Source organism: Microcebus murinus, chromosome 10, assembly GCF_040939455.1.
Source record: "Microcebus murinus isolate Inina chromosome 10, M.murinus_Inina_mat1.0, whole genome shotgun sequence".
NCBI classification, from domain to species: Eukaryota; Metazoa; Chordata; class Mammalia; order Primates; family Cheirogaleidae; genus Microcebus; species Microcebus murinus.
The window spans coordinates 47,330,431-47,351,491 of NC_134113.1; the positions used below are offsets into that span (position 1 = coordinate 47,330,431).

The following is a 21,061-nucleotide window of genomic DNA, read 5'->3' on the forward strand; positions in this document are numbered from 1 at the left end:
ACTAAGTGATTTTTACTTTTGTGCAAACATTTTTTTAAATAGAACTATTATCTTGTCATAATTGTTTGAAAAGGTTTTACATAGTGCATTGCTATTAATGAATAGTCCATTATCAAGTACATTTCTATTAAGGATGTCAAAGCACATCAAAGCAGTCTGTTTTTACAAAAATATAATGCTTAAATTATTTTATTTCACTATAATTATTTTATAACATTTTATTTTTTCTCACTAGAAAATTACTTAGACACACGTGCCAGTTGGCTTTTATGATAATTAAACAAAAAATCCTGTATAATTACCTTCCCCATATGCAGAATCTTACTCTCTGTTTACCTCAAAAAATTTAAATGTAATTATAGATAATTATATCTTCTTACCTACTTTCTTAGATGAATTATATTTAGTATGGTATGAAGGGTTAGGCCAACTACAGTGCTGGACACAGTTCCTAAGACCATCCTCACTTCTGACACCAGCTGCAAGTTCAGGGGGTTGCCAAAACCACTTTCAGTTTCCATACTTCAGTAGAAGGGTCTCACGAAATTCCCTGAAAGCTATTATACGCATGGTGGTAGCTTCTTGCAGGAAAAGGATACAGACTAAAATCAACCCAGGGAAGAAGTACATAGGCTAGAGTGCAGGAAAAGTACCAGACAGAGCTTCCATTGTGTTCTCCCTGTGGAGTCAAAATGCATTACTATAAGATGAGTGGCAATATGTGCAGAGGATTGCCAGCCATGGAAGCTTACCTAAGCCTTGATGTCCAGAGGTTTTACTGGGCTTCATCATGTAGGCATGATTGATTGATTACCCACATGATTAATCTCATTCTCTAGGTTAACTGATACCGCATGACCCAAAGCTCTTACTCTAAGTCACAATGTCCATCTTTGTGGCATGACCAGCCCCTACTCCAAGACTCTGCAGGTGTAGCTAATCCCCACCCTAAATCACACTTTTAGACTATCCAGTATGACTCAAGACCCGTGGACAAAGAAAGACGTTAGAGGATATTTTCTAGAGGCTGAGGGCAAGGGCCAGACCTCTCTTTGAGCAAGGCTGGATTTTTTTACTATGCAATGGGATTGGAAAACTTAGAAGTTTCAGTTTTCTTATATTTAACTACATTGTTTTCCCCATAAATTTATAAAATTTTCCTAAAACTTTTCTGTTTTCTCATGAAATTAGTGTATAAATATTTGAAATATATTACTCATGATAGTTGCTCTCGTGGAAATGGATAACAATACTTGTTTTCAATATAGCTATTTTTTCTTCTTTTTTTTCCAGAGGGCAGAAGAGCAGGACTACCTATTTTATCTTATAGCATTATCATTATCTTATCTGAACAAAACATGTGAAATTACTAAAAGAATGTTTAATAAAAACTTTTTAGATTATTTTAGGTTATAAATATTTATTAATTCATTTACTCAGGAGGCATTTATTGAATTTCTCTAGTATGTCAAATATTATATTATGTACTTTGTATGTAATAATAAATAAAACCTGAATTACAGTCTAGTGGAATAAATGAACAGCCACACAATTATAGCAGAAAGGGATAGTTACAATGAAGATGTTCAAAGGGCAGCATCTCACCCAGCCTCTGGATTCCAGAGAAGGGAGGAGCATCTGCAACGTGAGTTGAAGTTAGCAAGTGATGGAAGTGGGAGGTGGGCAATCCAGGCAATACAAGTGATATATACAAAGCTTTGCAGGTGGAGCACACAGCAAAGTGTAAGCTGTTGACAGTGGCTGGGACGTGGGAGGTGGGTACAGGGGTAGACTGAGGAAGTAACAATAGTGTGTACTTCATCCCAACACCAGGAAAAACCTTATATCTGTTTAGATTTAGGAAATACTGTCACTACCATGAGCTTGCTAACCTAATTCTGACTGTAGCTGAAAAGAAGTGAACGCGTATTATCTTGACAGCAGATGCCAAAATTCTTGATAAACAATTTGACTAGTTCATTCAAACAAGGTATATTTAAAGGGATTATGTTCTTGGTACCGTTTTGGTCCTGGGGATGCAACGCATAGAGCTGTGTACATATATCATACAGGGATGCAGTGCTAAACAAAACAGACATGTTTCTTCCTCACATACAACTTAAAATCTCCCACGGAGACTAACTTCAACCCCAATAACCACACAAATATTTCATGGCAATTGCAATGTGTAATATAGCATATGGTACAAAGTGCTACAGCAAAAGGCAGCAAGGGGACCTGGCTAGTCCACAGAAAATGGAATGGTTTGTTTGAGAAAATGATTTGAACTGGTATTGGGTGGGGCAAGTATTATTCAGGTGAAGGTGACAAGGGAGTAGGGTATGAGAGGTACGTATGAGTTGCCACTCCAGGAGAGGAAACACTGTGGAGAACCAGAGTTGGGACAGAACAGGATGCATTTGTGGTCCTATAAGGAGAATCTTCTTCCTGGAGAGCAGAGTGTGAGTGAGATGGCACACTAGGTGAGCTGGAGCATTGGACAGAGCCTTGAGAATGGAGCCAAGTTGGCCACTATAATGTTTATGGCTTTTGTCCCAAAAGGGGAGGTCTTAAATGTTTCAGTTTATTGGCTTTTATATAGGAGGTGCCCCACCTCCTACTTCCATCACTTGGCTAACTTCAACTCACATTTCAGTTGAGAATAGTTGCATTTTACTCATCCCCTCCTCCCTGCTCCCAGCTGCTTGATTTCTGATGAGTTTTATTTATTTCCATATGTGCACATTGGTGTTGTTCCATTAGTTCCAATTTAATGGTGAGTACATGTGGTGTTTGTTTTTCCATTCTTGCAATACTTTACTTAGAAGAATGGTCTCAAGTTCTATCCAGGTTAATAAAACAGGTATTAGCTCACTATTTTTTTATGACTATTACTCCATGGTATAAATATACCACATTTTATTAATTCTCTTATGTATTGATGGGCACTTGGGTTGTTTCCACATCTTTGCAGTTGTGAATTGTGCTGCTATAAACATTCAGGTGCAGGTGTCTTTTTTATAAAATGTCCATCTGTCTTCTTCTTTGGATAAATACCCAGTAGTGTGATTGCTAGATCAAATGATAGGCCTACTTTTAGTTCTCTGAGATATCTCCATACTACTTTCCATTGAGGTAGTACTAGTTTGCAGTCCCGCCAACAGTGTATAAATATTCCTATCTCTCTGATTCCGTGCCAGCATTTGCTGTTTTAGGATTTTTTGATAAAAGACATTCTTACTGGGGTTAGGTGACATCTCATTGTGGCTCAGCATCTGATGAGTAGAGATATTGAGTATTTTTTGATGTTTTTTGGCCATTAGTCTGTCTTCTTTTGAAAAGTTTGTCTTCATGTCTTTTGCCTTCTTTTTAATGGAGTTGTTAGACTGTTTTCCTTGCTGATTTGCGTGAGTTCTTTGTAGATTCTGGTTATCACCCCTTTATCATATGTAAAATTATATTGAGGAGATATTTTATCATCATAAGCAAAATTTCTTTAAGGCTCCTTCAAAAAATATATATTGAACACTCTTTTAAACACTGGGAATAGAGCACTGAACAAACAAAAATCCTTGTCCTAACGGAGCTTAGATTTTGGTGACAAAGTACCTGTTAGTGGAATAATACATTTTGATAGTTTCTGCAAACTTTTAGTACCTTTTTAAAATGATCTCTGGCACATTGTGAAATTAGTCAATTAGATCAGCTTTGTGAAACTAATTTAATTATTCTTCCTAGCCTTATAGCATTTATTTATGCTCATTGACATTTATCACTAAGATTATTAGACATTCATATTTCTCTTTAAAAGATATCAATGAAATAGTTTCATCCCTTGGTTTTCTATCAGTATAGCCCTCAGGATAGCTCTCTGATAATAGAAAATTAAAAATATTAGAGCTAAAAAAGAACTTATGCAGTGAATTCAGTCACTTTATTTTTCAGTTGAGAAACTGAAGTCCAGAGTATAAGTAACTTGAGCAAGGAGATACAGTTAGCATATCTAAAACAGATTCCTTTAAATGGTGTCATTTTGTTAGGGGAAAAAGTATACCTCTTGTCCCTTAAATGCCATGTGATTGGTGGAAAAAAAATATACTGATTTAAATGATTGCTGTTTTTGCTAACAGCTGGATTCCAATGGAGAGCTACTCATCCGAAATGCCCAGCTAAAGCATGCTGGAAGGTATACATGCACTGCTCAGACAATTGTGGACAACTCTTCAGCTTCAGCTGACCTTGTTGTGAGAGGTAAGAGTTTCAACATTTTAAAATTACAAAACCAAAGGTATCTGACTTGCGTAAATATGCACAATCTTCTGGTAACCCTGGTTCAAATTCTTATATATTTAAAGTCCCAATCCCATACCTAAGAATGAATCTTAAGCTTCTTAACCATGCCTAAAAATGGTTATGACAAACAAGGAGTAAACAACACTGATTTTGTTTGTTTTACTAACTACATATCTTCTACAAAGTTCTACCACATGCCTCCTACTAAATGTTTGTGCTTTTTAGTATTTACCAAAAGTCCTCATTTCCTGCTAATACGTTTTTAGTGTGTTGAATATAGTACTGTTTCCTTTTTTATATTTTTATAAAAAATTGATGATGTCTACTATAACCTCAACTGTTATATATTTATCACTTTCATCTTAGAATAAAAAGTTAATTTATACATGTGACATCTTTCTGTTTGTTACTGATTTTCAAATTGGTGTCTTTGTTCTTATAAATAATATAATTGAGAATGGGATGGGATACCCATTTATTGACAATACAACCCCTTTGCCATGCACTTCTGCTGTAGCAGTGAGGCCAGCTTGGAACATGTCCCAAATCTTGTTGAACATCATTAATCAGATCTTCACTCTGTTTATAGGATGAAGACCATTCCCTTTAGCTTAGCACCCAAGAAGTTCCATGTGTTGACCTCAGTCTGTTTATCTTTAATGTCTCATTACTCCTTAAAACCAACTCCAGTTGTCCAGCTAATCCACAAAAATACCCTAGTACTTCTGTGTCAGTTGATGATTCATAGCATTTCTTCCGTGTCCTTTTCTCACTGTTGACCCAATCTTATCCATCCTTCAAGGCTTGGCTCAAATATTACTAAGTTCATGACTCCTTGTCTGATGTTCCAAATGTGAGCTTGTCTCTTCAGAATTTTCATAATGTTTATTGCTGTCTCAATGTGTTTTATAGTAATCTATGCATGAGTTATATCCTCTACTAAGTTGGAAAATTTATATATGTATCCTTATTAATGTTTTGTGAATTGCAGAGTTCCTTTGCATAGTTTCTTAACTCTCATTTTCTTTCTGTCTCAGTGTCATGTTAAAATTTCTATTTTTTTCACATTTTATCTACTAAAAATATTTATTCACCTATGTTTAATTGCATATTTTGCTGTCAATTTTCATGCTATCAGACAAATTAGTTATTTAATACTAAAACAATATCTGCCATTACTTTGTTTTAATATCCCTTCCATATCTGGGTCAATGTAATGTCACTCAATCTTATACACCTCCTGCATTTCCCTCTAAAGTATGTTAATATGGAGTCCCTAAGCGACATCAGAAAAATGCTTATATTCCATTTGAATATGCTCTCTAACAGAGTAATAAGAAGTCTAGCTGAAGTTTCTTTATCCAGATGAACTTAGAAATTCATTCTGCAGACCACTTGTTGAAAATTAATAAATAAAACCACAAGGTGACAAAATCCTAAGTCAATGAATGTTCATTTAGATTCAGTATTTCCAGCATTTTGTTATCTGGGACATCAATTGTTTTCAAGAGTTATCAGGAGAGTTATCGAGAGGTGAATAGTTATTCTAGTTCACTATTCTTTCTAGTCAGACACTAGCTATTAAGCCATTTCTGGAAATAGCCTAATTGGATATTTAATTGAATTGCTCTCATAAAAGAATTAACATTAATATTACAATAGAAGTTATGGTATAATGCATGAACATCAGTGTCTTCATAGGATAACTTTGTAGTAATCTCCTTGTAGTAACATTATAGAAACCTCTGTCATATCCAGAAGGAAGAGGAAGTTTTACTGATATAAATGCAAAAGTAGTAATGTTATTATCCACACATACTTAGGTAATTAATAATCAGCACCATGTGTATTTTTTATAGAGGTAAAGCCAATAAAAAGAAGTTGTAGTAGATATTATGTGGATATAAAAGAAGGTTTTCCTTTTAGACCCAGGAAAAGTGCCTTAAGCAGAGGTCTCCGACCTTTTTGGCACCATTTTTCCAGGGATTGGGGCAGAGGAAGGTGTAGCTCAGGTGGTGATGCAAGTGAGGGGAGGGCTGTAAATACACATGAAGCTTTGTTTGCTTGTGAGCCTGCCGCTCACCTGCTCTATGCAGCCCCCCCCCCTCCCAAGTTTTATGGAAGACTATTTTCCCACGCACGGGGTGGGGTGGAGTTGCGGAGGGGTGCCTAACAGGCCATGGACCAGTACTGGTCTGCGGCCCAGGTATTGGGGACCACAGCCTTAAAGCAATGGAACCAGTGAGGGCACTCAGTAGATTTATGATAGAGCATTTTAAGTCCCTGCACTATGACAGGATGTCAGTAAAACTATACAGGTAAATGAAAAGTATTGTTTACCTCTGTTAACATCAGCAGAGTCATAACCATTCTCTAAGCTGTATTTCTAATATTAGAAAAGGCATTTATATAAAAAAAATTTGTAATTAAATAGTCAAATATATTTCTGCAGAACTTGCACAAAAACATATATGTGAAGTAGATATAATATACTTTATGTATTTAAATCATAAGATATAAAATTAAACAGTTTTTAAATTTCTTATAATAATTGTGAGTAATATATAAGACATACTCAGGCTCAAGGAGTATTATTATTGGTCTATTTAATCGCTTAACTATATTTCTTCATCTAGTTCAGGAAATCATAACCTGTAGTCCATGGGCAAGCTTTAATGGGTCCATGGACCTCCAAAAATTGTAAAATTCCATGTGTATGTAAATTTTCCTGAGAAGATTTATAATTTTCATAAGATTTCCTCAGCTCTTTTTCCCCATCTAGAGGCTCTAAAAAGAGAAATGAAGGGATGATTATTCACTTTATGCAGAAGTATAAAAAAAAACTGTTGAATTTTTCACAGTGAGATCTAATAGCATATTTACATTTTGAATTGCTTATGAAAGATTAAATTTGCACTCAACCCTTCAAAATTATATCTTTTCATCAAAACATATTAAATATGTTATATATTAATAGTAGATAGTAAACATGTGTAAGAACTTGTTAAATGTGAGATGGATTAATTCTAATTCATGTTTATGTATTGGTGATCTGAACTGCAGATACTGAAATTAGTGCTGTGAGGGAAAGTAAACAGAGTGGAAGGGGAAAGCAATTTCCTCTAAAGATCACTAAGAAATTTTTTGAAAAAAAAACTAGTTCCATGCATAAACTATTATGCCTTATCAGAAGACTGACACAAAAATATAACTATCCAGACATAATTAAGATTGTGGATTTCTTAGTCCATGTTACCTTGAAGGAAATGAATACATAGTAAAAAATGTTGCTGCCCTCTTCAGCTTGTGTGTGAGTGTGCACTTGTAATTGTGGATTGGTAAGTGAGTGTGGTTGTAAAGCATGATTAAAGTGATTTGTATGAGAGAAAAAAAATATGTTGTAGGCTTATGTCTTGCCATTATTATTTTAAATTAAACTTAGAATGAAATCAATTAGTTAAATCTGTCTAAATATAAAACTAAAATAAAAGATAGGAAAAATGTAGTCAAAGGAAAATGTAGCATTGGCTCTATTTCATGGACCCTTTTACCCAGAGAAAACAGACTCCCCATTTTATTTGTGTCGTGTATAGCAGGATTGAGAAAAAAGGAAAACAATAGCAATTGTTGTTAACTGAAAACGATCTATACAAAATGGCCCAGTAATCATATATGAAACATTGCCTTTTTGGAGAAGCCATAAATACTTACTTATAGAAAACTATAGCACTTCAATTATTTATCTATCTATTTATCTTTGGGTCCAAAGATACTCAAGGAATAGAGAATAGAAAGGTGGTACACATTGTCTGATCCTTTTTGCTTCTGCAAACAACTTCTAATCATGGGATCATACTGACTGTGTAATTTTCACTTTTTTTCCCCAAAGTTGCCTTTTTTTATAATTTTTATTTCAAAATATTAAGAGGGTACAAGTGCTTTTGTTACGTGGATGAATTGTATCTGTTCACTTTTGAAATATTTCTATTAATCTTTCTATAGCACAGAGATTATTTTTACAAGAGCAAACTTTCTTCAAACAATATTGTTCTGGAAATTTAATATATAAAATTGAAGATGAAGATAAATAAATAAACATTCTTTCTCATAGTACCAGCAAAAGCAAAAGATTTTGCTTTCTGAAATAGGTCACATTCAAGCCAGCCTCAGGATTCCAACATATTTCGATAAATAAAATATGAAAGCATGCAAAAAAAAATGAAAATTCATATAAGAAAACAAGCCATAATAAGAGAGAATCAAGAGGGTAGAAAACAAAACAATACAATTCAAGTCCAGAATAGTTCAGAGAGTTTAATCATTGGAATAAGGATAAAAATAACTATGTACAAATCATTAGGGAAATAAGAGAGGAAATGATAAAAATGAGTCAAAAAATGTACCATAAAAATGAGACAGTTTTGAAAAAAAGAGGAATAGTTATAAATGATAAACATAATCATTGAAAATAAAAACTCGATAGATGGGCTAAACAACGCATTAGAGAAAGATTAGGGAAATAATTAGATATGAGGATATCACTATATTTTAGCACAGAGAATCTAGGAAAAATTGTGAAAAAGAGACTAAGACATTAAGAATATAATGAGAAATTAGTATTTGTCAAATTGGATTACCAGAAGAAACATTAGAGAAAGTGAGAGAGAAATAATTCTCAAAAAGATAATGATTACAAATTTGCGGGAATTAGTGACAAATATGATTTTTCATATTTAGGAATCACAATTAAACACATAAAAAATAAGTAAAAACAAATAAAACTATAGAGCATTGAAGACAAATAGAAGATTATAAGAGCAACAATAGAGAAAAAAAAATTCTTTTTCCTTAATTTGCAGAGATGTAACAGTACACTGACAGCAGACTAGTCAGCAGCAACAGTAAAATTTAGAAGATAATTGGGGAGCCTGCCTCCAAAATGGCCCCCAGTTATTCTGCCTTTCTGATGTACCAACCCTCGTGTAATTTCTTTCAGACTTAGATTAGTCTATGTCCCGGCAGAAGTGACTGTATGTGATTTCTCAGGCTAGGTTGTAAAACATTCTAGCATTCTTCTGGGAACACCTACAGGAGGAGGAAATGAGGCCTTCTACCAACCGACCAGCACCAGTTTCCCAGTTATCTGAGTGTGCCCTCTCAGGAGCAGAGCCTCTAGCCGCAGTTAAGCTTGCAGATGGCTGCATCACTAGCTGACACTCATTATTTCTTTCCAGAGAGACCCTGATGAAGAACCATTTAGCAAGACCACTCAAGAATTCTTAGTTCACAGAAACTGTGAGAGATAATAACGTTTATTGTTGTTTTAAGCCACTGAGTTTTAGGATAATTTGTTATGCAGCAATAGATAACTAATACAACCCTGGAGTAATATCTTTGGTGTGATGAGAGAAAAATAACTGTCCACCAAGAAGTGTATATCTAGACAAATTATCATTTCATAATGAGAAAAAAATTAAAGTTATATTAAGACAAACAGAAACAGAGCGTATCCCCCAAGAGATTCTTCCTTCTAAAGGAATGGGTGAAATTCAGGAAAAAGGAAAATAGCCACAGAATAAAGTTCTGACATGTGAAAAAGCATGGTACGTAAAGAAACCAGTAAACATTGGGGTAAATCTAAGCCATCTTAGTCTGTTTGGGGACTAAAGAAATAACATAAATGGGGTAACTTATAACCAGCATAAATTTATTTCTCATAGTCTGGAGACTGGGAAGTCCAAGAACAAGGAGCTAGCAGATTTGGTGTCTAATGAGGGTCTGCTTTCTGGCTCACAGATGGCACCTTCTCCCTGTTTTTAAGGGCATTAATCCCACTCATTATGGCTCCCCTGACATGACCTAATCACACCCCAAGGGCCTAATACTATTATGTCAGTGATTAGGTTTCAACAAAAATTTTTTGCGGGTGGGAGGCACGGATATCCTGAACATAGTGTAAACAAACTGAGCCAAACCAGACTACAGATGCTTTGGTCTGGGTTTAAAAACTGGTGAGAAGGATGAGTTGCCCTCTGATCAAGTTGCTGGTTGCTTTTACTTCAGATTTCCATAACAGTAACAAATCAGGGATATACGTGTATGTCTATATTATGTACATGTGAGTGCACGTGCATATGCACATGTAGTGCGTCTCTTATATAGTCAAATATAGAAAATGCATAAAAATGATCATCATGAAATATAGGAGAGTGGTTACCTCTGTGTTTGGGAAAAAGGAGGGGAGGAGGATGTAATTAATAGGAACAGGCTCCACAAGAGGCTGCATCTGTCTAACTAATGGTTTTCTTTTTCTTCAGGTGGGTGGTGGTACATGGGTGGTCATTTTCTTATTCTATTTTTTTTGAGACAGAGTCTCGCTTTGTTGCCCAGGCTAGAGTGAGTGCCGTGGCGTCAGCCTGGCTCACAGCAACCTCAAACTCCCAGGCTCAAGCAATCCTCCTGCCTCAGCCTCCCGAGTAGCTGGGACTACCGGCATGTGCCACCATGCTCGGCTAATTTTTTCTATATATATTAGTTGGCCAATTAATTTCTTTCTATTTATAGTAGAGACGGGATCTCACTCTTGCTCAGGCTGATTTCGAACTCCTGACCTCGAGCAATCCGCCTGCCTCAGACCTCCCAGAGTGCTAGGATTACAGGCGTGAGCCACCGCGTCCAGCCCATTTTCTTATTCTTGATAACATTTCCTAAATGTTAGATATTTCTTAATAAGTTTAATGAAAAAGAGTCAGGGTTACCTGCTATTGCCCACTTCCTCACCGCCAACCTTCTCAGCAAAGGTTAATCAAAAATGTTTGTGTAACCTTTGGACAGAGTTCCCACGCTTGGCTGTACATCAGATCTACCATATGGCTAATTTACACACACAATTCTGAGCCCCCTCTTGGCAGTTTCTGAGTTAATACCTCTGAGATGGGTTTAGCAAAACCAAATGAAAGACTGTGCTGGTGAACGATGATGTATCTGCACTGGCCATAGAAATTGGCCCACAAAAATATGCTTAACTAATTTTTTAACAAATATGCAAAAACAAAGGGTAATCTTTGCAACATATGGTGCTGGAACAATTGAGCATTCCTAGGCAAAAACAATTTAAAAAAAGAACCTTGACCTAAATCTCAAACCTTATACAAAACTAACTCAAAATGAAGCATGGACTTACATGTAAAACTATAAAACTTTTGGGAAAAGATGTAGGTTAAAATGTTCAGAACTGAGAGCTATGTGAAGAGTTCTTACGCTTGATGCCAAAAGCACAATGCATAAAAATGAAAAAGTGATAAGCTGGGCCTTATCTAAATGAAAAACTTTTGCTTTGCAAAAGATCCTGTGAAGAGGATGAAAAGACAAGCTATAGACTGGGAGAAAATGTTTGCAAACCACATATTGGATACAAGATTTGTAGTAGAAAAAATATAGAACTCTCAAAATTCAATGAGGAAACAAATAATCCAATATGAATATAGGCAAAGGACATGAACAGACACTTCACTGAACAGGAAATATAATTGACAAATAAGTACAAGAAAAGATGTACAACATTATTAGCCATTGGTGAAATGTAAATTTAAAACTCAACTTTGGGTATATATCATTACATACCTATCAGAATGGCTAAAATTTTTTTAAAAGAGTGTTGCAGAGAAACTGAGTTACTCACACATTGCTGGCGAAAACATAAAATGGGACAGACATTCTGGAAAAGAGTATGGTGGTTTTAACAAAACTAACATGTGCTCACCATATAACGCAGCAATTACACTCTTGGGCATTCATCCCAGAAACATAAACACTTAGGTTCACATAGAAATATGTACACAAATGTTCACAACGTCTTTACACATAATAGCTCCAATCTGGAAACAACCCAAATGCCCTTCCACAGGTGAATGATTAAACTGGGATATAGCCATACCTTGGAATACTACTCAGCAATAAAAGAGGAACGATCTATTGATACACATAACAACTTTGATATATGTCAAGGGAGTTATGCTGATTTGTACAGCATTCTTGAAATGACATAATTATGGAGATGAAGAACACATTAATGGTTGCCATGGGTTAGGGAGGGAGAGACAAAGAAGTGACTGTGGCTTCAAAAGGGTAGCATGGGGGATCCTTATGATGAAAGTGTTCTGTATCTTGACTGTGGTGGTGATCCTCCAAGTCTACACACGTGATAAAAATAAAAATTGCTTTGAACTAACACTCACATACACACATATGAATGCATGAAAAAATGGTGAAATCTGAATAAGATCAATGGCTGTTTTCTAGTTGTGAGGACGTACTTTAGATATGCAAAGTGTTACCATAGTGGGGGATGAGTGAAGGGTATACAGGATCTCTCTGTGTTATTTTGCACAATTGCATGTGAATCTATAATCACCTTAAAATAAAAAGTTTTTTTAAAAAATTGCTAGACATAAACACACTGAAAATATAAAGAAAATATTAAATAGGTACTTACAGGAACTTATTTGAAGGATAGTATAACATGATTAGAAGACATGGAGTGTACACTCACAGATAACAAGTGATTACCTGAACAACTGCCATTAAAATGCCTTCTAAGGAGGTGGATCCAGTTAAACCTTGGGGGCTGAGAGAGACTGAATGGACCTTGCTTTGAGATCAGAGGTGAATTCCTGAAGGCAGTGGAGGAGAGTGTGATTTCTGGTCCCTGCCCTAAAACTCTTTTCTATTTTTTCCCCATTTTATCTCTCAGTCTCTCCTTTAAATAAATATTGAATACATTTTTAAAGAATATCATTATGGAGGGCATTGCATTAATAGCATTTGAAGGTGACCGAATATTTAAACCTGGCCTGAGTTGGCAAATCTCTATTTTTAACAAGCTCCAAAGTGGATTGTGATGAAATAGTCGCTAACTAGTAAAATTATTATAGCTGGAAATTATTGTTCTAGGGAATCTATGGAAAATGTATTTTGGGGATAAATTAATTTAAAAATGTGTTTCAAAAAGATAGTAATGTTCTCCTTTTTTCTAGTTTGTCCAATGCAAACCAAATAGAAGCTCATCAGCAGACAATTGAGAAACTGATAATCATGTTTGCTGGATGCCGTGGAAGGGAGCTCAGCCACAAAGGCCAGGAGCAGCATGGGAATGGGGAAGGCAGCCCAGGTGGAGAGAATAGGGTTAACGCCATAAATTTTTTTCTTACTCCCATCATCATTCTTGAATAATTGAAGTTGGCACTAAATCATACTAAGTAAGACAGAGTTAGATTTTGAAACTCCACAGTTAACCACAGGACCACTCAACCTAAACATGTGTCAACAGTTAAGGAAAGCAAATGAACAAAACAAAATAAAAACAGAAAAAATGGAAAGCAAAACCCCAGCTAGAGCACTAATATAAAAATTAAGATAACCTTACCAGAGACTGTAATGCTGTTCTTGGTATTATGACATTTAAATCGTTAATAGGAGATATTAGTGAAAGTTTTTTTTTTCTGTGAAGAACATATATTCACATCAATTGGAAATATTAATAATATTGTGTCAGTGAAAGGAATAATTTTAGAATCAACCTATTAAAACCAAGGTTTTTGTAATATAGCCAAAGGGATTTGGAACTCAAACCACTATGAGTTGCTTAATACTTAAAAGACTTTTAGAGTTCAAAGCTATTCTGTCCTAGTTTTTAAAAAACAATCAGCTATTATACTTTAGATGTTTTGGGGCTTTCATGTAAAAACCCACATTAAGAGGATTGTTACAAGTTTCATTTTTTGTTGTAATACGATTTTTACTTCTTAGGTTCCATAAAAGTGTATTCCAAGGTGCTTCATCAAGTAAGTGTTTGATGCTTGTGAACAGCCCTGTAGAAATGTTCTTAAGCAAAAGATGTTTCTGAATTACTTAAAGCCCTTCAGCTGAAAGAGCATCATTTAGAGGGAAACTTTTTGCAGGATTTATTCGACAGCACTTGTGAAAACATATATGCAACTCGCCGAATCTAAATTCTCATTCATGAGTGCACTTATGGACAGCATTCAAAAATGGACCATAAAATTATGCCACAAAAAAGAAATTAGGCTTTGACTTGTACATAGCTTACTATTTTCTGTGATATTTCTGCTATGTCATAAATATTAGTGGCAATGCTACTGGCTATTAGGAACACTTTCCTGACACCTGGATGAACAAAACTTGTTTGCCACTAATATTGACAAAATGGAAAATGCAATCAGGATTATATTTTTATATACTATATTTTTACATCTTATATACTATATTAAACAATATTTCATAACTGAAGTCTGAGATTTCAGAAAACAAACAAAAGAAAAAAAAAAGCCTTTACTATCTAAACATTTTCTTTTGGTTTAATTCTCAACCCTAACATATGCTATATGGAATTTGAAAATGTTTTGGAAAAAGAGTAGCTGACACTAAAACAAATAATATGAAAACCATGTAAATTATTTTTCCCCAAAGTAAGTTTGTGTTGTTTATATTGTTACATTAGAAGCTTATACTCGTTTTGTCTTATGTAGATTTGTATTTAGATATGAATACCATACGAGTGTGTGTGTGTGTGTGTGTGTGTATGTGTGTATAGCTTTCCACTTTATTTCTAACACCAAAATACAGTTGCAGAATAGAGAGGGATATAAGTTAGATGTCATCTTTATTTGATGCAATCCATTAAAGTTTTTATTACCTGGCCTAATGACATGGTTACCAGATTCTGTTATAAGGAGGTCATTTTGATTACTGACTAAACCACTTTAAAACTCTAAGTTAGGTAACATAGCCAAATAAATAACCTGATGGAAGCTGTCAATATACGTTTTAGTCTGAATAACGTTGCTATGTTTTAAACTGTTATAATGGTTCACTAAAAGTCTTTTCTATGGAAAGTGCTCTTGAGTATTTATTACTCCCAGATGTTTTACATTAGCAGAGTTCCTACCCACAGCGTACCATTCTTCACTGTCCAGACAACCTTATTTCTGATGCATTTATTTGGAGATGTTGGTCCAGACAAATTAGTACTCTTTCATTAAGAAATATAGAATAAATAAACATTTCTTTGTCTTAGATAAGAGTATTCTCATGGTTCTATTATCAGCAAATCATGCATTGTTTATTAATACATCTTTTTCCCTTCCCACTTCTTCATAGTAACTATATGAAATTTCTGCATTTATGTTAAAATTTGAAAATACAATCCTAAATCTAGAATTAATCCTAAAGTTTATCTGGAAAATTCTCATCCCTTCATTTTACAAACTTGGAATGTAAAAGGGCCTTCCCTGTATCACCCATTTACTTAGTGGCCAACAACCATTCTGGGACCTCATTGTACTAAGCTTCTTCCAAAACGTGTGGGTAAATAAAATCTGTAGTTAATTTCTAAGACTCATCATGCCAGAAAGATTACCATGTCTATTCTAGAATTGGTAGAACAAATTCTACTTTTGCTAACTTCTCCTAAGTAATGCAAGTTACTCATTTCAGCTTTTACTTCTTTTCCTCTTCCCATTATCTGTCATATGATAATAAAAAGTAATTTGATTTTAAAAACATTGTGGGAAAAGATAAATCCAAAGACATTCATAAGAAAAAGATTAAACCACTAACTCTTGGATTATTTAGGGTTCTATTTGTGTAACTAACTCAGGGACCTTGAATATTCATGAAGGCAACAGGACAGAAAGTCTGTTGTCATATTAAAAGTTTGTGGAACTCTTTGTGCTAAATCAGAATTTAGATTTCTATGGTAGCTGGCATAAATGTTCACAATGTATTTAAGAAGTCCTATATTCAAAGTTATTAAATAAGAAAATATGGATTTATATTCAAAATTATTGTTATGCCAGGTCAAAATTAATTCAGGACTTTTAAATTAATCAATTTAACACCATGAAATTACAAAGAACAGACATAAAGATTTTATGTAACATACACACCTCACCATATACTCTGACACACACACACACACACACTCACAAAGCATGAGAAGAGAGTCAGAAAAGAGATAAAGTTATATAGGCAGAAATATCTGTATCCAAATCATCAGAGTCAAGTCAGAATAGTTGAGGTAGTTTTTCAAGTATTTGGGGCAGCTAAACACACATTTACCTCAGATACTTGGATAATTGCCTCTGTTTTCCACTTGCTTTGGCCAAAGAAGTCTTGCCACAGAGACAGCTAAAGATTCCATCTCATCAGCCCTGCAGGACTGAGACAGGAAAATGGTCCTTACTGCCCACACTGGCTGGAACAATGACGACTGGGCGCCATCCTGAGGCATCCTGACCCCACTCTGCAGTAAACCACAGAGACACAACCCCTAATAGCAAAGCCTGCCCAGAAATGCAGCATTCCCCTTCCCACTGAGCATCAACAGATTTAGGTCAAAGAAAAGCTATTAGGGGCCAGTTCTCCATAATCATTATGCACTCAAAATGAAGGACTGAGCAGAAATGCATTTTTGGTTATAATAAATACAGAATTTAGAAAAAGGCTGATGGTTTTAAAGTTAGAACTTATTAGTATTAATAGTTATATTTTTTAAAAGACTCTAATAAACATAACAGCTTTCCCAATTACTACCAGAGTTTTAAAGCACATCAATGATTTGAAATTGTATTTCTCAACATGAGTTCAAAGTAAACTGATGAGCATTCAAGGAAGTTTTAAACATCTCAACAAACTATGTAATTCATTTAGAGTGTTATGCTATCTTAAGCTTTTAGATGGGCCTTGAAAATTATATAGATTAACACTTCATCATACAAATTCAGAAATTAAAATTCACAAAGATGTGGGGGTTAGAAACTGGTAGAAGATACTGTCATGCACTAATGTAAATTTAGATTTCTTTTTTTCCCTCCTCACTGGAGTACAGTCAGAAAAGCTTCCTTGGAGGATTTCTTCTCTTCAATTAATTAGTCCTGGCTGTCTTTGTTTTATAATCAAAATAGTCCACTTTTGGCAGGTTGAAATTTATTTTTTCCTGCACATTTGGTTTGTATCCATGGCTCCCTTAAAAAATAAAGAACAACCTACTTCTTAGATCTATTCCAGGGAGAAAGGAGAAAAACTTTACAGAACTTAATAGGTATTATGAGACTCCACTTCAGTGCAGCTATAGGTTCATGCATCAGTATCCATTTACCAAACAGTGATGCCAAATCACACTACAATTATGCCAATTATGTCAAAGTTCAAGAGCAGTACCGATAATCTTGGATATCCAAAAGTCTTTATGAATATGAATAAATGATAATTATGTCATATTTTGAAAATAATTTTGATTTAGGTTGGTAAAATATGTTTTTCTAATTCAAATCTTTAGGCTGTGAAAAGATATATATTATGAATATAAAATAAAAATAAAGATACATAATGATAGACTTAATATCACATAAAATATAATTATACAGTATATTATAATAAAATACATATTATATATCATATATCATGTATTTATTCTATTATATAAGAATACGTAGTATTTGTTAAAGACATTATATATAAGACACAATTAATTGAATCCAATGAGGCTAAGTTACTTGCCCAAGGTTGTACTGCTACTAGATAGAAGAACAAGATTTGAATCCAGGCAGTCTGACTTCAGACACCCAGCTCATTATTGTAACACAATATAGCTAAACACTAATTCAGATATATTCAATAAAATAAAATAATGTGGAAAATGAGTTTTTATCATAAAAGGATGCTGAATTTTCTCAAATGCTTTTTCTGCATCTATTGAGATGATCACATTATCTTTGTTTTTGCTTCTGTTTATGTGGTGAATCACATTTATGGATTTATATATGTTGAAATATCCTTGCATCCCTGGGATAAAGCCCACTTGATCATGGCAGATTACTTTTTGATGTGCTGCTGAATTTGGTGTGCTAGAATTTTATTGAAGATTTTTGCATCTATATTCATAAGGGATATTGATCTATAGATTTTTTTGTTGTGTCTTTTCCTGGCTTTGTTATCAAGGTGATACTGGCTTTGTAGAATGAATTGGGGAGGAATCCTTCCTTCTCGGTGTTATGAAATACCTTCTGCAGTATGTGTACCAATTCTTTTTTGTAGGTCTAATAAAATTCAGCTGTGAAACCATCTGGTCTGGGACTTATTTATGTTGGAAGATTTTTTTTATTGCTGCTTCAATTTCAGTCTCATAATCTGTTCAGGAGTTCATTTCCTCTTGATTAAACCTTTAGAGGTTGTGTATTTCCAGGAATTTGTACATTTCCTCAGTGTTTTTTAATATTGTAAAAAGCCATATATAATAGATCCACAGCCAACATCATACTGAATGGGAAAAAATTGAAAGCATTCTCACTCAGAACTGGAACAAGACAAGGATGCCCACTGCCACCACTTCTATTTAACATAGTGCTGGAAGCCCTAGCCAGAGCAGTCAGACAAAAGAGCAAAATTAAAGGTATCCAAACAGGGAAAGAGGAGGTCAAACTATCAGTCTTTGTTGATGATATGATCTTATATCTAGAAAACCCCAAAGATTTTACCAAGAGACTCCTAGAATTGATAAATAAATTCAGCAAAATCTCAGGTTACAAAATCAGAGTACACAAATTAGTAGCATTCTTGTACACCAAAAACAATCAAGCTGAGAATAAAATCAAAGAATCAATACCTTTCACAATAGCTACAAAGAAACTAAAATACCTAGGAATATATTTAACCAAGGAGGTAAAAACCCCTTTACAAAAAGAACTATGAATCACCTAGGAAGGACATTGAAGATGATATAAAGAAATGGAAAAACATATCATGCTCATGGATTGGCAGAATCACTGTTAAAATGTCCATACTACCCAAAGTGATTTACAGATTCAAGGCAATCCCAATCAAAATACCAATGTAATTTTTTACAGATCTAGAAAAAATAATTTTATGTCTTGTTTGGAACCAGAAAAGAGCCTGAGTAGCCAAAGCAACCTTAAGCAAAAGGAACAAACCTGGAAGCATCACTTTACCAGACTTTAATATGCACAGATAGTGATGGACACATGTACAACTTTGACTCAAGTAGTACCAAAGCAATCCACATAACCAAAACATTTGTACTCTTGTAATATTCTGAAATTTAAAAACAAAAAAGAAAAAAATGAAAGTGCAGGCCTTTTTCTTTTTTGGCAAGATGTGTTTATTCTATAGAAAGTCACTGATGGAGATTTTGCAGTTTTATTTTTGCCTATGATATGTTTATGGCTGCCCTAATGACAAGGGGGGAACTATAGTAATTTAAAATATGTTTTTTTTTTTTAGCTAGCTAACTTTATACAGTTATAATTACAATAACAAAAACAGTAAATAAATTATAGTAGATGGGTTTAAAGCTTGATTTTTGTAATGTGCTCTTTGGCCTAAAAATAGGCAAATGAAATTTTGATGTGTGTTTTCCTGTTTTTAAAGGCATATAGCTCATACAGTTAAAAATAGTTCATTCAAAATGGTTAAATGTCTTGATTATAATATATATATATACACACATTATAATAGGACTATTATAGGACTGTATACTATAGGACTTTCATATAAAGTTACCATGTTATTCTATAAAATTGCTGTGAGATGGTAATGCAATAATGTACTATTATTCCCATTTCATAGGCAAGGGAAGTTTAAAAAAGCGAAAAAATATTTTTCAACTATCAATTATAAAGCCAGAACATGCCCAGGTATTAGTGTTCCAAATTCAACTACTTGAACTTGCTTTTTTTCCCCCTAACGTTTAACTTCCCCAAATGCAGAAATCAGACCATATAATTTTTATCTCTATCACTGTTGGTACATGACTTAGTTTATCAAATTAGATAGTTTCCCCAAAACACTCTGAGTCATTGATAATTCCAAATTAAGTTGGAGAGTAGAGTAAAGTTTTAGGCTATTTAACATTAGAATTTCATTATTATCTTCTCTTATCATTTCAGTTCAGTTTATTAAATAAAACAAGAGAGAAACACCTTAGCTCCATTATTGAAAAAATAACTGAGCAAAGACTTAACGATGTGAAATTGTAATTTTTTTTGAGCCTGCCTTTTCAAATCTCAGGAATGAGTTCCCCAACATCACCAGCCTCTGTCACAGTGCAGCCATTGGGAATCTGAGCAGGTCACAAAATTGTTTGCACCTAAGTAAATGAGAATGAAGGAAACTCAGAAAAAAACTTTTACCATCTAAACTATGGTCAGTTTATAAATCTACGGGGAGGAGATTTTAGTGCTCTTGAATTCCTATCCCATAGCTCTTCTAACTTCAATCATCACTGCTGGAAATAAATGAAACATACTCGAAGAGCAAGAAGGGAATGTTGAAGTGCAATGGACTCTGAGTTAGGATATCTCCTTAGATTGGAACAGCAGGGAGTCATTCTCAATCTGTTCTCTGTGCTGCACTTTTCTCTTATCATGTTGACCTGCACAATATACTTTCATAATTGATTGCCAATTCTGGTATAAATCCAAAAATTCTTTTTATCCTCCCTAAAATGTAAAACACATTTGAATTTTTATTTGCTCAACCATAGCTGTCAGTAACGGTCACTCTGTAGACATGAGAATAATGAGGAAGGTGGTGAGGGTCATGTGTATTGCCCAGGGCACTCCTGTAGCACCAACACCTTCATATGAAAGTGCATTGGGAGGCAAGTGAGTGAGAGTTAGTGTATTCTAGAGATAATTTTGAATCCACTTTATCTTTATGAAAAAAAATACTG

At 34.4% G+C, this 21,061-nt stretch overlaps 1 protein-coding gene across 7 annotated transcripts in view; it reads left to right on the top strand.

The window, feature by feature from the left end:
• The window catches only part of CNTN1 (contactin 1), a 340,010-nt gene that overhangs the window by 243,033 nt on the left and 75,916 nt on the right, over positions 1-21,061 (top strand). For all 7 annotated transcript variants that reach the window (XM_076007181.1, XM_076007180.1, XM_076007183.1 and 4 more), the window contains one exon: positions 4,131-4,251. In XM_076007181.1, the coding sequence (XP_075863296.1) occupies positions 4,131-4,251 (121 nt within the window). The remainder of the gene's footprint in view (positions 1-4,130; positions 4,252-21,061) is intronic.